Raw genomic sequence first — 13430 nt, forward strand, 5'->3', positions numbered from 1 at the left:
GTTGTTGCAGTGATTATATACAATCATGATGTGTGCATTTTACGTGTCACTACTTCTTAAGCTACCTTGTGATTGTTTCCCCTGTAGGTTACTGAACACAGAGAAGGTTTTGTATTTGGTGCAAGGCAAATTATTCCTATTGGATTAATACAACCCGCAAGCACAACACTTTACAACTATTACAACCCAAGTGAGTAAAGACGCTGCCTCAAAGTAGTTACTGCTCTGATTCAAATACCCAATGAACCGAGAGTATCCGCCGGTTGATGGTTCAGGAAGAAAATGAACCCTTTTACTCACAATGTACCGTAAATGTACAGGAGCTGAAACTGTGTCACACACAGATTATACAGTACTAGGTGGGATGGAATCATTCCCTTTAACCTGCTGGAAGCTGTACATGTACAGCAACTGAAGTGAGACACACACAGGCTGTACAACAACAATACTCTAGTCAATAATTTCACACCAATGTAATTAGTTTGATTAATTGTCTGCCTATTGATCGAGCAACAACTCTATGTGGATATGTTCTGTTGGCAGACATTAACATTCAGAATGACTAATCACTGTATCTAACATTCATAGCAGTACTGTATGTGAAGCTATTCTGAGGGTTTGATGCCTGGGTTGCAGGTACTAAATGCACCGTATTTTATAACGCACCAGAACAAAGCACTATCATATCAAAGCTCTGTCAAAATAATGTTTGCGAATGTGCTGAAGGTAAGTTTCGATCAATGTACATTAGAAAATAAAATGATAAATATCACCTGTCTTTTGGCTTTTTGCACAATTTGAACTATGCTGTCACAGTCTTTTGTACCTTCAGCATTATTCGGTGTTGTTTTTGTGAATGAGACCAGAGATGCTCATTGGAGCAGAGAGTTTTAAGGGAAGATGTAATTGGTTCTCGATCATTCTGCCTTTGATATATTTTTGCTACATTACTAACAAACACACTGTACAAGTTGCCACTTACACAGAAAACTGTCATCATGTGAATTTGTCATATGACCCTTTGTTATTTACAGAAGTTGTTGCAGTATATCAGTAGTCCATTAGGTGGAACAGTAAGCCACAGGGTGAGCTCCATATTACACTTCTGGCTCCTTAATGAATATGTAATTATAACAATATAATCATTCTGCATAACTTGCATGGTAATACACAACAACAGATATGGACTTATTTTTCTATATTTGCAAATCAAACTTAACCACTGGACTTCTGTTTTGAAGAGAATACCTTCGCTCTCAAAAAGAACTTCCCAAATTTGGTTTCGAACTGAGACTCATGTTAAGGTCAGCCTGGGGAGAGTTTTTCTCCAAGTGCAATCCTTAATCTACATGTGAACTCTCTACAACTTCAGACTCCTTGTCTGACTGACTCCGACTCAGACTTAAATTCTCACCTTCTCTTTGAGTGATTTCTCATATATCAGCTGTAGAATTTTGCCTGGACTCTTTTTGTAACAAGACACTCTGACTCATCAGAAGTTATCGAATCATTCCAATTTAACCTCCTTCCACATCTGTAGATAAAATCTGATCAATGTGAACAAACCTAAACTTTCCATATTCAAACATCTTGACCAAATATGTGCAGGGGCAACATATCTTTACTATTCTTCCTGGTAACCTCTTTAAACTTTTATGGTGGTGATTCTCCACTTTAACCTTTTGATTCAATTTCACAGTTCTCTCCCTTACTCTACCTCTATCATGATTCTCTTTCTGTCCTAATTGTTTCTCTTCTACTGAATATGCTTAGTTTGACTTTAACACCAAGGACGTGTTTCATGGCTGTCATTTGAGAAACAACTCTGCTGGTATTCTCCCAGTAATTTTATGAGGACTATTACGATAAATAATCAGAAAATTTGATAGATTGTGTTCCAATAATAACTGCCGTTTCCTTGGAGATGGATCCAACATTTGCTTGATGAACGCATGTTTTACAAGTTATACTCTGCACTCTGTTGGAACATTTGTAGTAGGGAGGTATCGTGGACATTTGGTATCTTTACACACCGTTTCTGCTGATGAACTGTGCACATTCTTCTGAACTAAATTGAAGCCTATTATCAGACACAATTTCTTCTGCGATGCCAGATGAAGAAAACAATCTTCGCAAATTGACGAGTGTTTTATTGTTATTATTTTTCACATTGGAAACACATCTACCCACTTCGGATCACTATCAATCACAATGAACAATTGTTGCCCTTCCTGCCTAGCAAAATCTACATGTAACCTTTGCCATACCCTGTGGGGCCATTTATATGGATTTAATGGTAATAATGGTGATATCTTCCTCACCGATTGACATGTTGTACACTGATTAACAATGTACTCTATAGCTTTAGTTAAATCTGGCCACCATAAGTAACTGCGCGCAAAACTCTTGGTCCAGCACATTCCCAAATGCTGGTCATGAAGATCTACTAACAATTTGGACCTGAATTGATTTGGGATAACTTCTCTTGCTGCCCACGATACATTCTTTATCCACAGACAATTCATTCGTATGAATAAATTATTGATAAATATATTTCTATGATACCTGGTTTGGCCAGCCATTTGCTATGTAATCATGCAGCTTTGACATAACTGGGTCACCAATCCCTTCAGCTATGACTGGCAACTCATCAATGTAACAAAAATTGAACACTGAATCCCTACTGGGTCTATCTTGTGATGGGGATGGCAACCTGGACATATCATCAGCATTAACATCTGACTTAGGTTTAACAACTATGGGTGTAGCCCAATTACTTTGATCTACTTTAGAGATAATGTTCTCACTTTTGAGTTCTTGCTGAACTTTCTCCTTGAGTGCGTATGTTACAGGACATGGCTTCCAGTAAACCGGTCTAGCGTCCTGCTACACTCTGACACTCAACTTGAAGTCTTGGATAGGACAGCTTGTTTCAAGAAACATCTTCAGATCATGCTTACTGACATCATCTGTCGATGCAAATCTCGTTTCCACACCAAAAATGTTTTTCTAATTCAGATTCAGTGCTCCCAACCATTTTCTATGTATCAAGGCAAGCAAGCCTTCTGCTGCTACTATGAGAGGCAAGCTCTGAAACTGATCCTTGCATTTCACCAGGATGGTGATACATCCTACAACAGCGATTTGATCTCATGAGTAGCCTCGCAGCTCGAAGTTTGATTTCTCCAGTCGAAAATCGCTGAACCTGTCGAGATATAACGATTCTGGTACTACGCTCATGGGGGTACCAGTGTCAAATCCGATGGGTATCCTGTTTCCTGTAACATCTATTTGGATGATGATACGTCGCAAATCTTTGTAAGATACACTCGGCCTCTTGATGACTGGAAACTCCAGATCGTGCTCATCCTGTTGCTTCTTTTCAATGCTATGTCTTGTATCATTAACAAACACACTCGACAAGATTGCTCATGCACAGAAAACTGTCATCATGTGACTTTGTCACATGACACTTTATTGGCATAATTTGCAGTACATCAGTTGTCCACTTGGTGGAACTATAGTCCACTAGGGGGCGCTCTATATTACACTGCAAATGGGAACAGTTTCTCTCCATCAACTCTGTACAGACCACTCAGGATTTTGAACACATTTATCAAATCTCCTCTCCACCTTCACTGCTCTGAGAACAACACCAGCTTCTCCAGTCTATCCACACAACTGATGTCTCTCATTCCTGCAATCATCCCCTAAATATTTTCTGCAGCCCGCCGCCCCTACCACCCACCCTCCTCCCAAGGCCATCACATGATGCCTCTAGTTGTGGACGAACCCGTGTTTTATAAATGTTCATCATAATTTCCACACTTTTCTACTCTATCCCTCTATTTATGAAGCCCAGGATCCCGTATGCCTTTCAACTGCATTCACTATCTGCCCTGGCACATTCAACAAATTATCCACGCATACCCCCAGGTCTCTTTATTCCAACACCCGCTTTAGGATTGTACCATGTAGTTTATATGTCTTCTCCTCATTCTTTTCACCAAAATATTTCACTTCACACTTATCTGTGTTAAATTTCATATGCTGTGTTTCCACTCATTTCACCAGTCTGTCTATGGCTTCCTGAATTCTATCACTCTTCTTCTCACTTTTTACTATACTTGCAATATTTTTATCTTCAGCAATTTTTGCAATACGCCCTGTACACCCACGTCCAAGTATTTAATATATGCCATGAAAAGCAGTGGTCTGAGAACCGATCCCTGGGGAAAAGCACCTTACACCTTCCTCCAGTCCGAAAAACAACTATCCACCACAACACTCTGTTTCCTATCACTTATCCGATTTTGTATTCAGGCTGCCACTATCCCATTTAATCCACAGGCATCAATGTTGCTGTCAAATCTGTTATGTGGCACTTTGTTGAAAGACTTTTGAAAATCCATGTAGTCTACTTCAACCGTATAACCCACATCAACACTCTCTTTTACCACAGCAAAACACTCGATCAAGTTGGTTAAACATGCATTTGCCTTTAACAACTCTGTGCTGATTTTCCTGAATTGATCGACCCCTATCAAAGTGGCTGTTAATTTTGACCCTGATTACTTTTTCTAAAAGCTTCCCCATTATCAAGTTTAAACTGACTCGCCTGCAGTCACCGGATTATCTTTACTCCCTTTTTAGAAGATTTACAATTCACCAGCCCTCTGGCACCACCCAAGTGTCGATGGAGGATTGGAATATTATGGCTCGTACCTCCGCAATTTCCGCCATCCATTCCTGGTGATGCATCTACTTGAAGTGCAAACGTCCTTTCTTATAGCTCGTCTTTATCAATTTTTATCTTATCTCGGGTCTCCACTTCCTGCTCCTTCTCTGTGTTTATGGCAGCAGCATCTTCCTTGCTACAGACAGCTACAAAGTACACATTTAGTTCCTAAGCCATTCCCTTTGCCGCAGTGCATAATTCTCCTTTTTGGTCGCTCAACGGCCCCGCACCTCCACTTACAAACCTTTTACTATTTATATGCATTTAGAAGACTTTTGTATTACCTTTTATGTTGGTTGCCATTCTATTAGAGATTTAAGATAATTGGCAAGGGAACCAGAGGTGAGATGAGGAGATTTTTGTTTTAGACAGAGAATAGTTATGATCTGGAATGCACTGGCTCAAAGGGTGGTGAACGCAGATCCAATCGTAACTTGCAAAAGGAAGTTGGATATGTACTTAAAAAGGAAGAAAACTGCAGTGTTTTGGGAAAAAGCAAGGGACTAGGATTAATTGGATAACTCTTTCAAATAACAAGCACAAGCACAATGGCCCTAAATTTCTCCTTTTGTGCTGTGTCCTTCTATGACTATACATGCATCAGCTTTAGATGTAAGTAATCATGTTCTTTTTAAATGTTCCAATAAATACCTTGGGGATTTTTTTATAAGATGTATGAATCTCCATACACTGGTACTCAAAGGTAGAATACCGACATCTGTTGAAATAGGAGCACAATTCACCCTGTCGAATTCTGCCCAGTTACTGTCAGACTGACGGTCTGATCTATTTCACAATATTGACCTATTTATTTCTATTCAAATGTTTTTCCCCACACTAGGTCCATTTGAAACACTGGAATGACCTTCGCCCAATGGTCTATCCCATTGGCGATATGTTTTATTCATGCATCTCTGTGCTCTCTCTCAGATCGCTGCCCTCGCATAAAGCGAAAGATTTCCCCAGATGTAGAGAGAGAGGCATGGGTGGATTTCGGCTGCTACACAATGATTGTTGAATATGGTAACTGCTCCAGTTTATTCCGTTTTGGAATATTAAAACTGGGCACGGATTATCCAACAGTATGCGTTCATTCTCAGCATTCTGCTATTAAGTGCTGCATTTGTCATTAGCTTTGTAAAGAGACAAATTACTAATTGCTGCACAGCCTTTGGTTGGGGCTGGCGGCGGGGGGATTCATATGTTGGAAAATTTCAATCAACCTGAGTGAGTGAGTAACTGAATGAAGGCATATTATTGCTGAAACCGATTGTATCCAATACATTTAGGAAAAATATTACAATTATTTCATCATCATCACAGCCGGTCCCTCGAACGAGGATGACTTGATTCCACGAGTTCACAGATGTTTCAATGCAGGACCCAATGTTCCAGTCCTGAACTCCAATTGAGGGGGTGGAAGATGCCTGTGCATGGATTATTTTTAACGTGTGTTGATCGTTGCACATCAGCCACCACACGGGCTTGACAGAGATAGGCCTTTATCCAGTGGCAAGGATTAAACCAGGATGACTGGAGAATTGCTCTGCTACATGGACATAGTGCGCAAACATATCGCAGTGTGGGCTGTTTCCCCTATCCCACATTTGCAATTATAACACAGTGTAAACGAAACACAACTTGAGAAATGAACGGTTCACCTTTTCTTGGTTAGTATCAAATGATTGTTAAACTAATAACAAAGATAAACCAATCAGCAACGAATATAATCCTTCATGAAGAAAATGAAATGTTTAATACTAGATTTCTAATGATTGATTTGGCCAATTTCGTTCCAGCCTATAAAGTCACGGTGTTCAATATAAACACAACTGGACAATTTGCCGTCTATACAGTCTCCATCACAAAACCCATGAAACATTGTCAGTAAGCTAAACACAAAAATTCTTCATTGTAGAATTCTCGATTTGGGCCCCAGGTGTGACTGACGTTCCCATATCAGCCTTTCGACAAGCCCGAACTGTAAACCTTCTGTGTCATTTTACAATCGACTAATCGGTCTGAACGATCATGACAATAATCGTTTAGATTTGAATAGGAGTCTGATGGTTTGCACTTTTCTTTCGCCATTCTGATATCTGTCACCCATACCCTTAAAAAGTGGAAAATCGTGGGCTGGAGAAGCGGAATATTCATCATCAGATAAAGTCTTCTGAACATTTGTGTTTTTTAAAGTGATCTCTCTTTTTAAATTATTTATAATTTCGAGCTTCCCCCATAAGAATCGGACGTTAATCATGAAGTCACATTGGAGAAAGATTGTTAGGGTCTGCCTGCTCGGATAGATCAATAAACTGTGCTTTGCTGAGACAAGAAATACTAATCTATCACTCGGTGTTTCCAGAAAATGAACGTAAAAAACATGTCACATACTCTGCTCATCTTTAAAATAGCAAACGATGAGAACATTATGGCGAATGACATGCGGCATTATCTCAAACGGAAATGCTGCCAGTTTTAACTGCAGCCGAAGAGAACTTACCTCTGAATGGGGAAGGATGGCAAGACCAAGGATGCAAATAGAAAGTAAGTAAGATTGTGATGAGCATTCTCAATGGTAACATGCTGGGAGACATTGAAGACACTTTTACATGACAGCAGCTACACTCTCATTTCCTTTGGGCTCTCAGCAGCTTAGAATCATCACAAAATACTGACGTCAGCTGTGCCTCAGTGGGTAGCAGATTGTAGGTTCAAGTCTCCCAGTCCAGAGATATGAGCTCAGAATCCAGGCTGGCACTATCTGTGCAGTACCGAGGGCGTGCACACAGTCGGAAGTGCAGTCTTTTGGATAAGACATTAAACGATCACTTTGAACAAGAGCATGGCAGTTACCTCTGGTATCCTGGTCAAATTATGTCCCTCAACCAACATTGATAAAACAGATTATCTAGTCATATCTTATTGCTGTTTGTGAGAGCTTACTGAGCTCAATATGATTCCTGAATTTCCTATATTAGAACAGTAACTGCAATTCAAAAGTAATTGTTTGGCTGTAAAGTGCTGTTAGATTGCCTGGAGTTGTGCAATATGCTCTGTTGATGAAAATGTCTTTATTTTTCTTTGCGTAAATCCTGATGTACATTGAGTGCCAGAAGGGAATACTGATCCAGATTATACTCATTCTTCTGTCTTTCTCTGTATCCTTCCCACGTCCACAGTATGCAATATATTCTTGACTCGCAATCTTGGATTGAAGAGATTCCACCTGCATCAAAATGCAGAGGCTCGATATGAAAAAGCGGCTGCAAGAAATTGAACCAGTTTATTAGCGAACTTGAAACGGAAGGATGCCAAATACAATGGCAGTGGACATTTCGTTACTCGTCTTTTATGCTGCTTCACCACTGCAATGTGCATTTTAATCATAATAACCTGCTCAACTGCAAAATAACATTACATTGCAGCTCAAATGTAGAGGAAATGCTTGATCAATATGGTGATTATTTGCAGCACAGAATTATCTCAATACATCCCCTGCAATAAAGCTTGGACATCAATGTACCTTGGGTGTTGTTTCATTACCTCTCGTATGTGTTTTGCTCATGCAGGAAGGGAACATCTCTGAGGGGATTGATCTCAAGATGGTGTCGACCTGCCGTGAAGATGTCTTATTTTCGCCTTGAATAATGAATAACTTTCTAAAAGGACAAAGGACTATCTGGACTCTGTGCCACATTGAGCTGAGATCATCTGCCATTAGTAAAGGCAAAAAAGGTCCCGGACCTGATGGCCTGCATCCTAGGTTCATATCATTGCGAAAATGCTGGAATCCATTATTAAGCAAGTAGTGGCATGACATTTAGGAACACTTAATTCAATCAATAAGAGTCAGCATGCATTTTTTGAAAGGGAAATCATGTTTGACACATTTTCTGGAGTTCGGTGACAATGTAACAAGAAGGGTGGATAAAGGGGATCCAGTAGATATAAGAACATAAGAATTAGGAACAGGAGTAGGCCATATAGCCCTTCGAGCCTGCTCCACCATTCAATAAGATCATGGCTGATCTGGTCGTGGACTCAGCTCCACTTACCCGCCCTCTCCCCATAACCCTTAATTCCCTTATTGCTTAAAAATCTATCTATCTGTGACTTGAATACATTCAATGAGCTAGCCTCAACTGCTTCCTTGGGCAGAGAATTCCACAGATTCACAACCCTCTGGGAGAAGAAATTCTTTCTCAACTCGGTTTTAAATTGGCTCCTCCGTATTTTGAGGCTGTGCCCCCTAGTTCTAGTCTCCCCCACCAATGGAAACAACCTCTCTGCCTCTATCTTGTCTATCCCTTTCATGATTTTAAATGTTTCTATAAGATCACCCCTCATCCTTCTGAACTCCAAGGAGTAAAGACCCAGTCTACTCAATCTATCATCATAAGGTAACCCCCTCATTTCTCGAATCAGCCTAGTGAATTGTCTCTGTACCCCTTCCAAAGCTAGTATATCCTTCCTTAAGTAAGGTGACCAAAACTGCACGCAGTATTCCAGGTGCGGCCTTACCAATACCTTATACAGTTGCAGCAACACCTCCCTGCTTTTGTACTCCATCCCTTTCGCAATGAAGGCCAACATTCCATTTGCCTTCCTCATTACATGCTGCATCTGCAAACTAACCTTTTGGGATTCATGCACAAGGACCCCCAGGTCCCTCTGCACCACAGCATGTTGTAATTTCTCCCCATTCAAATAATATTCTCTTTTACTGTTTTTTTTCCCCAAGGTGGATGACCTCACACTTTCCGACATTGTATTCCATCTGCCAAACCTTAGCCCATTCGCTTAACCTATCCAAATCTTCTTGCAGCCTCTCTGAGTCCTCTACACAACCCGCTTTCCCACTAATCTTAGTGTCATCTGCAAATTTTGTTGCACTACACTCTGTCCCCTCTTCTAGGTCATCTATGTATATTGTAAACAGTTGTGGTCCCAGTACTGATCCCTGTGGCACACCACTAACCACTGATTTCCAACCGGAAAAGGACCCATTTATCCCGACTCTCTGCTTTCTGTTCGCCAGCCAATTCTCTATCCATGCTAATACATTTCCTCTGACTCCGTGTACCTTTATCGACTGCAGTAACCTTTTGTGTGGCACCTTATCGAATGCCTTTTGGAAATCTAAATACACCACACCTATCGGTACACCTCTATCCACCATGCTCGTTATATCCTCAAAGAATTCCAGTAAGTTAGTTGAACATGATTTCCCTTTCATGAATCCATGCTGCGTCTGCTTGATTGTACTATTCCGATCCAGATGTCCCGCTACTTCTTCCTTAATGATAGTTTCAAGCATTTTCCCCACTACAGATGTTAAACTAACCGGCCTATAGTTACCTGCCTTTTGTCTGCCCCCTTTTTTAAACAGAGGCATTACACTAGCTGCTCTCCAATCCGCTGGTACCTCCCCAGAGTCCAGAGAATTTTGGTAGATTATAACAAATGCATCTGCTATAACTTCCACCATCTCTTTTAATACCCTGGGATGCATTTCATCAGGACCAGGGGACTTGTCTACCTTCAGTCCCATTAGTCTGTCCAGCACTACATCCCTAGTGATAGTGATCATCTCAAGGTCCTCCCTTCCCACATTCCTATGACCAGCCATTATTGGCATGGTTTTTGTGTCTTCCACTGTGAAGACGGAAGCAAAAAAAATTTTTAAGGTCGCAGCCATTTCCACATTTCCATTATTAAATCCCCCTTTTCATCTTCTAAGGGACCAACATTTACTTTAGTCACTCTTTTCCGTTTTATATATCTGTAAAAGCTTTTACGATCTGTTTTTATGTTTTGCACAAGTTTACCTTCGTAATCTATCTTCCCTTTCTTTATTGCTTTTTTAGACATTCTTTGCTGTTGCTTAAAATTTTCCCAATCCTCTAGTTTTCCACTAACCTTGGCCACCTTATACGCATTGGTCTATGATTTGATACTTTCCTTTATTTCCTTGGTTATCCACGGCTGGTTATCTCTTCTCTTGCCGCCCTTCTTTTTCACTGGAATATATTTTTGTTGCGCATTATGAAAGAGCTCCTTAAAAGTCCTCCACTGTTCCTCAATTGTGCCACCATTTAGTCCTTGTTTGCAGTCTACTTTAGCCAACTCTGCCCTCATCCCACTGTAGTCCCCTTTGTTTAAGCATAGTACGCTCGTTTCTGATACAACTTCCTCATCCTCAATCTGTATTACAAATTCAACCATATTGTGATCACTCATTCCGAAAGGATCTTTTACGAGGAGAACGTTTATTTTTCCTGTCTCGTTACACAGGACCAGATCCAAAATGGCTTGCTCCCTTGTCGGCTCTGTTACATACTGTTCTAAGAAACAATCCCTTATGGATTCGATGAATTCCTCCTCCAGGCAACCCCCTACGATTTGATTTGACCAATCGATATGTAGGTTAAAATCCCCCATAACTACTGCCGTTCATTTTTCACATGCCTCCATTATTGCCTTGATTATTGCCCGCCCCACTATGAAGTTATTATTTGGGGGCCTATAAACTACACCGACTATCTCTAATCCCCACCCACAATGATTCAACATTTTGTTCATTGAAGCCAAAATCATCCCTCACAACTGCCCTGATATCATCCTTTATTAACAGAGCTACCCCACCTCCTTTCCCTTCTTGCCTATCTTTCTGAATCGTCAGAAACCCCTGTATATTTAATTCCCAGTCTTGGCCACCTTGCAACCATGTTTCTGTAATGGCCACCAAATCATACCCATTTGTAATGATTTGTGCCATCAACTCATTTACTTTATTTCTAATGCTGCGTGCATTTAGGTAGAGTGTTTTCATCCTAGTTTTTAAACCATGATTTTTAGTTTTTACCCCTCCTGCAGCCCTTTTATATTCAGTGTCGCTTTTTGTTTCTTGCCTTTGGATGTGTTTGGATTTCCTTAAAACATTAGAAAAGGTGCAACATAAAAGGGAACTGCACAAGATAAAAGCTCATGGGTTTGAGGGGAACATATTAGCATCGATAGAGGATTAGCTAATTAAAAGAAAACAGAGAGTTGTGATAATTTTCAGGTTGGCAAATTGTAACTAGTGGAATGCCAGAGGGATCGGTGCAGGGACCTCAACTATTTACAATCTATATTAATGACTTGTGTGAAGGGCCCGAACGTAGACAAATTTCCTGATTATTCAAATGAGAAAGCAAGTTGTGAGGAGTATGCAAAGAATCTGCAAAGGGATATAGATAGGGTAAGTGAGTGGGCAAAAATTTGACAGATGGATTATAATGTGAGAAAATGTGAGATTATCCACATTGGTCGGAAAAATAAAAAAGCAAATTATTGTTTAAATGTGAGTGATTAGAAAATGCTGCTGTACAAAGGGATCTGGGGGTCGTTGTACTTGCAGCTCAAAAATTAAGCATGCAGGTAGAGCAAATAATTAGGAAAGCAAATGGTGTCTTGCCCTTTATTGCAAAGGCATTGGAGTATAAAGCTAAGTAAGTCTGTCTACAAATGTACATGGTGTTGGTAACACCAAACCTGGAGTAGTGTGTACAATATTTGTCGCCTAATATAAGGAGGTATATACTTGCATTGGAGGCAGTTCAGTGACAGTTCACGAGGTTTGTTTGTCATATGAGGAAAGATTGAATGGTTAGACCTACACTATTGGAGTTTCGAAGAATGAAAGGTGAAAAGAACATAAAAAACAAATAAATATGAGCAGGAGTAGGCCATTTGACCCCTTGAGCCTGCTCCGCCATTTAATAAGATCATGGCTGATCTGATCATGGACTCAGGTCCACATAACCCTTTATTCACTGATCGTTCAAAAATCTGTCGATGACACAGCCTCCACAGCTCTCTGGGGCAGAGAATTCCATAGATCTACAACCCTCTGAGAGAAGAAATTCCTCCTCATCTCAGTTTAAAATAGGCAACCACTTATTATGAGACTATGTCCACTAGTTTTAGTTTCCCCGAGGAGTGGAAATATCCTCTCTGCATCCACCTTATCGAGCCCCCTGATTATCTTACACGTCTCGATAAGATAACCTCTCATGCTTCTAAAATCCAATGAGTATAGGCACAACGTACTCAACCTATCTTCATAAGTCAACCCCCTCAACTCTGTTATCAACCAAGTAACATTCTCTGATCAGCTTCCAATGCAAGTATATTCTTCCTTAAATATAGTGATCAAACCTGTACATAGTACTCCAGGTGTGGTCTCACCAATACCCTGTAGAGTTTTAGCAGGACTTCTCTGATTTTAAACTCAATCTCCCTTGCAATAAAGGCCAACATTCCATTTGCCTTCCTGATTACTTGGTGTATCTGCATACTAACTGTTTTTGCTTCATGCACAAGGACCTCCTGGTCCCTCTGTAACTTGCAATTGTTCACCATTTAAATTATAATTTTCTATTGTTTCTGCGTCATATTTTGCCACATTATACTCCATCGGTCAATTGTTTGCCCACTATCGTGTCTATATTCCTTTACAAATTTTTTGTGTCCTCTTCACAATTTTGCTTCCCCACCCATCTTTGTATCTTCAGCAAATTTAGCTACATTACACTTGGTCCCTTCATCCAAGTCAATAATACATGTTGTAAATAGTTGAGGACCCAGCACCGATCCCTGCGGCACCCCACCACTTACTTTTTGCCAAACAGAAAATGACCCATTT

The 13430-nt window shown here is 40.3% G+C and overlaps 1 protein-coding gene across 1 annotated transcript in view; it reads right to left on the minus strand.

Annotated features, from left to right (window-relative positions):
* Positions 1 to 3150: 3150 nt before the first annotated feature.
* Positions 3151 to 13430, minus strand: part of LOC139230176 (probable G-protein coupled receptor 139) — a 28996-nt gene continuing 18716 nt past the window's right edge. Inside the window, exon 3 of the mRNA XM_070862018.1 lies at positions 3151 to 3428. Within this exon, the coding sequence (XP_070718119.1) occupies positions 3151 to 3428 (278 nt within the window). The remainder of the gene's footprint in view (positions 3429 to 13430) is intronic.

The sequence above is a fragment of the Pristiophorus japonicus genome, chromosome 19 (assembly GCF_044704955.1).
Source record: "Pristiophorus japonicus isolate sPriJap1 chromosome 19, sPriJap1.hap1, whole genome shotgun sequence".
Classification (NCBI taxonomy): Eukaryota; Metazoa; Chordata; class Chondrichthyes; family Pristiophoridae; genus Pristiophorus; species Pristiophorus japonicus.